Source organism: Leucopleurus acutus (assembly GCF_964270905.1).
Source record: "Leucopleurus acutus genome assembly, chromosome: X".
Classification (NCBI taxonomy): domain Eukaryota; kingdom Metazoa; phylum Chordata; class Mammalia; order Artiodactyla; family Delphinidae; genus Leucopleurus; species Leucopleurus acutus.
This window is the reverse complement of record NC_139148.1, coordinates 119517004-119522981: the sequence shown is the minus strand read 5'-3', so window position 1 is coordinate 119522981 and position 5978 is coordinate 119517004. Positions and strand designations below refer to the sequence as shown.

General features: G+C 41.5%; 1 protein-coding gene across 1 annotated transcript; it reads left to right on the top strand.

Moving 5' to 3' along the window:
- Positions 1–1205: 1205 nt before the first annotated feature.
- On the top strand, positions 1206–1745 carry LOC309978745 (small ribosomal subunit protein uS12-like). Its single transcript, XM_082865321.1, has one exon. The coding sequence runs from the start codon at positions 1258–1260 to the stop codon at positions 1687–1689; it is 432 nt and encodes a 143-aa protein (XP_082721447.1). The 5' UTR covers positions 1206–1257; the 3' UTR covers positions 1690–1745.
- Positions 1746–5978: the final 4233 nt, after the last annotated feature.

Sequence of the window (5978 nt, the reverse complement as noted above, 5' to 3'; positions counted from 1 at the left end):
TACTTGGTCCAGAAGTGGTACATTCTCTAATTGTTTCATTCCATTGGCCAGAACTAGTCACATGGCCCCACACAGATGCAGGAGGGACTGGGAAATGTAGCCCCAGGCTGGGCAGTCACTTCCCAGTGACAACAGTACACTTTGGTGTCCAGCTGCCTGTTTTTGTCTCCCCGTGCTTTGAGAACATTGCTCCGTGAGAGTGCCTGAGCGCTCTTCTGACTCCTAAGTAACCTGCTCTGTTCCCCATTCCAGCTGAACTCTGTATAATCACAAAATCCTCAAGTCAGGGTCACCAATTAGAAATTCAGTTTTTTTAAAAAAATTAATATATCTGTAGAAGAGTGGGTACCTTTTTATGTGCAGAGCTATGACATCTTACCATCTGTGCTTTCTAAAGCCAGAAATCCCCCCATTAAAATTGGACTCTCACTTAGAAGATTAAAAAAATGCAATAATTGATAATAATTTAAGCCCAACTTTTCGTGTTTGTTAAATATCATGAGTTTGGGGAGTAAAAAATCTTGATTTAATTTTCTTAGACAGGAGCTGGGTTTTGATTGGCCCAGTTGAGTTCCCTGAGTTGCATTCTCTGGTACTGTTTTCTGACCCATACAGATATGAGAGCTACTCTTACCATTCTGGTAAGGAGCCCCTGTCTTAAGTGCTTTAATCTGGGGGCCCCTTTCAGTATAACACATCAGCAAAAAGGCTAAATATATACGTATATGGATGGATCCTTCTAAAGGCTAAAAATATTGTATTTGATTGTCTTGCCTCCCTTGATTCTATTAAGTTGCAGAGACCAAGGAATAACCTAGGGTTCTTAATCTTCTGTGCTAATTCCGGTCCTGTTATTTACATAACTATTTATTTCCTGACCAAGCCCTGCTGTTCTCCAAAGATAGGGGAATGGTTAAATAAATTATTCTTTATCTGTATGTTGGAGCATTAAGAAAGCTTTAAATTTTGTTTCTCAGAATTTTTAATGACCATTGGAAATGTTCACAATATTTACTTTTTAAATATATATATAAGTGATCTCAATTTTTGTGTGAATATATGTATAGCAAAAAGATTGGAAGAAAATATGTCACGATTTTAACTGTGATTGTCTCTGGGCAATGGGATTGTGGGTGATTCTCATAATCTTTGTATTTCTCTGTGTTTTCCAAAGTTTAAAAATGAGCATGGGGCAATGGCTTGTGGCTCCTTCCTGCACTGCTTCTCTCTTCCGCTCAGGCCCGTGGCGCCGGCAGCATGGGCAAGTGTTGCGGTCTTCGTACTGCCAGGAAGCTCCGTAGCCACCGACGAGACCAGAAGTGGCATGATAAACAGTACAAGAAAGCCCATTTGGGCACAGCCCTGAAGGCCAACCCTTTTGGAGGTGCTTCTCATGCCAAGGGAATTGTGCTTGAAAAAGTAGGGGTTGAAGCCAAAGAGCTAAATTCTGCCATCAGGAAGTGTGTCAGCATTCAACTAATCAAGAATGGCAAAAAAATCACCGCCTTTGTACCCAATGATGGTTGTTTGAATTTTATTGAGGAAAATGATGAAGTTCTGGTTGCTGGATTTGCTCGCAAAGGTCATGCTGTTGGTGACATTCCTGGAGTCTGCTTTAAGGTTGTCAAAGTAGCCAATGTCTCTCTTTTGGCCTTATATAAAGGCAAGAAGGAAAGACCAAGATCATAAGTTTTGATGATGAAAGCGGAATAGTAATAAATTTCCATATGCCAAAAAAAAAAAAATGAGCATGGGGCTTCCCTGGTGGTACAGAATCCGCCTGCTAATTCAGGGGGCACGGGTTCGAGCTCTGCTCTGGGAAGATCCCACATGCCGCGGAGCAACTAAGCCCGTGCGCCACAACTACTGAGCCTGTGCGCTAGAGCCTGTGAGCCACAACTACTGAGCCTGGGTGCCACAACTGAAGCCCGTGCGCCTAGAGCCCGTGCTCTGCAACAAGAGAAGCCACCACAATGAGAAGCCTGTGCACTGCAACGAAGAGTAGCCCCCACTCACTGCAAATAGAGAAAGCCCAGGCGCAGCAGTGAAGACCCAACTCAGCCAAAAATAAATAAATTTATTTTAAAAAAATGAGCATGAATTACTTATGAGAAGAATGTTAGACACTACACCTGTCAGTCAATTCCAGCATTAACCATTCTTGTGAAAATTACTGGAGGCTAGCAGAAAGGGGAACTTTGGCTGCCTTGAAGTAGGTGAATCCTCTCTTTAAAAAAAAATTTTTTTTTTGGCTGCACCATGCGGGTTGTGGAATCTTAGGTCCCCAGCCAGGGATTGACCCTGGGCCCTCAGCACTGAAAGCGTGGAGTCCTAACCACTGGACCATGAGGGAATTCCCAAATCCTCTATCTTTAAATGAAAAAAAAACGTAGAGTGACCTAGCAACCAAAACAATGGTTGTATTGCTTTTTCCCGTTCCAAAATTTTACTGGGGAAAGTTACTGGTCCTCACAAATAAACCTTTCCACGTGAACTACAGTTTTTCCTTTTCATTGCGGAAGCTTATGATAGAATAAGTTGTCTAAGCACGTGTCAAAATTAAGTCATGAAACGTGAACCTCGGAGTGGAAAGCATCAGCCTTTGATTTCCTTTTTTCATAGGAGGTTCCGGTATTGCAAGAGAGACAAAGCATCAGCTTGGGTGTCCTGAGCTTTGGTTCTGTTATGTACTAGCTGTGTGACTTGTAGCCAGTTATTTAAAGTTCCTGAAATGTTGTGTCCATATCTACAGACTATAGATAATACCTGTCTGGCAAGTTTCTTTTGATGACTAGAGATGATATTTGTAAGACTGTACCATCTAGCTGTGTTCAAGTTGTTGGCCAGGTCAGTTTGACTGCTGTCGCCTAACTTCCAGTCCTGCAAAGGCAGGACAAGCCTTCTCAACCTACCTGTGCTGCCCCCCCTCCACCCGACCAGTCCAGCAACTAAGGGGTTAAGTTCTAGTGAAGCAGGGGACATCCAGTAACTAGCTGAGTCCTGAGGTCTGCATCTTTTCAGATGGTTCAGTGCATCTTTTCAGATTGTTCAGTGTGGGGTACTGATTGTTAAATATTTTGAATATTACACCTGGCTCTAGTCAAATAAAGACTAAGGGGAGTCATCTATTTCCTGCGTTTCTGAAGAATAGAATACCATAATGGCCAACTGTGCTTGAATACTGAAGTCTTGAAAAGTGGGAGGAAATTGCCAGTAAATGTAAGTTGATGATAAAATCTTTATTTTTCCTCTTTTCACTTTGGCATTCCCTCCCTCAGATGGCTCTGTGCTCAAGACAGTATTGGTGAGTACAGCTGCCGTGGTCCTTGGGAAGCATCTTTACGAAGAAGGAGGACATGATTGACACTAACAGGGGAATCTTTCCTTCCCAATTTCATTTTCCAAGAGATGTAAAATGCACCTCACCAAAAACAAACAAAAACAAAACCCTAAAAAACAAACAGAACTTCCACAGCCTTCTTAACTACCTATTCTGTGTACGTGGTCTGGCCCCATTATTACATTGCAAAGCAAGATCAATGAAGACAATCTAACTCAAGAATTTAGTTCTTGGACTGTCACTCATATTTCTATGCATTTTAATTTGAGAGCTTGGGTTGCTTGGTTATAATTGCATCAAGACGGGACAGATATAAATCTTCCTTGAATTAGATGATCTGTGTGAGATATACTGTGGAATATTGGCCAAAAATAATTTTAGCCTAACTCAAACCCTTAGAGTTAAAATATCTTGATTATATAAATTTGTCTTCTGTTCTCAACCCAAAAAGACAGTAAAGGATGAGATTGCCTTGTCTCTTCAAAGACTAAATGAAGTAGAACTCTCTTATGGACTGAATGTTTGCATCTTCTCAGAATTCATATGTTGAAGCCCTAACCCCCATTGTGATGATATTAGGAGGTGAGGCCTTTGGGAAGTAATTAGGATTAGATGAGGTTGTGAGGGTAGAGCCCCCATGATAGGATTAGTGCCCTTAGAAGAAGAAGAAGAGACAATAGAGCGTCCTCTCTCTGCCATGTGAAGACATGGAGAGAAGGTGACTGTCTACAAGTTAGGAAGGGAGCCCTCATCAAGGACCACATCTCCCAGCACCTTGATCTTGGACTTCCTAGCCTCCAGAACTGAGAAATAATGTCTGTTGTTTAAGCCACCCAGTCAGTGGTATTCTGTTATAGCAGCCTGAGCACACTAAGACAAACTCCACAACACCCAACCTTTCTGTAACATAGATTCAGTTATATTGCAGGCCAAAGTATGCACCTGGATATAACAACTCTATATTGACACTGATAGCAGTACTCTCCTTCAAGACTGGCATTATATCGGGATTTTAGGTGTCTGTTTTGGAGGGATATGTTTCTTGTAGGAGAATGGATTTGTATTTTACCTTGCTAGACAGTTAGTGATGCCAAACATGGTTGCTCTGTGCTCTGAGAAGTTCTTCAGTAAGATCAGGGCATTTGGACAATGGTTAGACTGAGGTCAAGGTCAAACCAGGTACTAGAGCTGGGAGAAGAGAGACCATCTTTTTGAGCATCTGTGTATGTGTCACAGAACAGCGTTAGGCACTGTGGACTCTAGAGTGCTAGCAGCCAGGAGAGGCCCATTGCAGTAGCTGTTCATTTTGACAGCTACTTAGGTGCTTCTGCTGTTTTTAAAGGTGAACCATTTCAAGCCTCCTCAGCCTACCCAGCCAGCCAATCTGCAGTTAAGGAGTTCAGAGTGTCTCAACTTTAGTTTCCAACCCTTCTGTGGTCTTTAAAAGAAATTCTGCTATAAATTCTTAATCCACAAGAATGTATCTTGTTTTCTGAATATTCCTTTTTTTTTTTTAATAGCATTGTGTTCTTGTACACGTGTCCTATTTTTATTCCTTTACACTCACTTTATGGTGTTTGGGAAGGAAATGGATATAACCATGTGTGATTCAGTTTGTTACAACTGGAAGTCTTCCAGCATACCCCATTTTCAACTGCTCCTAGGGACTGATCTAGCCCCTTCTCCATCTACTCAACTTACTCCTCCCTCAGACTTCCTGCCTATGCTGATTCCAGCCTGCTGGCCTGTGTTCCCTGATGCTGCAGCTGCTGCAGTTGAAGGAGAGGACCTGCTCCACACAGAGAAACCACTCAGACACAGGTCTGGGTTTTTTTTTCCCCCTCCTTGGACAAGTCTTGGCCTAATGGCTTTTTCAGTCAGACAGAATTGAGTGCAGATCACGGTACTGTCATTTACTTACCACATGGCATAGGGAAAATCAATTAAGTTCTCTGAGCCTGAGTTTATCTGTAAAATGGGCATAATATCTGTATCTCAGAGTTTTCTGAAGACTATATGAAATTTTAGCAACATTTGACAGGTTACCTAACCCTTAAGTAGATTCAAAGAAGGAGAGTTCTTAGATTGATCTCCGGCAGGGGGTGAGGCCAAACAACTGATGACTTGCAGTTGGTTGGTAACAGTTGGTTACCTCAACAGGAAAGAAAACCAGTTGAATCAGCTAGTTGATACTAAATAATAAAGAAAAAAGTATCTGTCTTACTAGAAAGGCTGAATTGACCAATATAGTCAGTTTAATCAGGAGAGACATTTGTGTGGAAAATTTCCCTAAATTAAAAGAATAATTTATTGGGTTTACCAACACATCAGCATCTTTAGATTAGTGGCTTACTAAAGTGAAAGCACTCTCTAGTTGAAATGTATTGACTATTTGGGTGTTTGCAAATCTATTTCAAATTCAGTGAGTATAGAGGACTTGTGTGGTCCTTCTCTAGGCCCTGAAATGAGAAGGTGGAGGGGGTATGTGGTGAATAAAAAATACATGATCCGGCTCTGCAGGAACTTGCCAGAAGGGAGATGAGATAGATACTTAAGTCATTACAATAGACATAATACACACTGATTAAATTCTGAGAGTTCATAGGAGTCAGGATTTGTTTTTTTTTTCTTCTGTGTA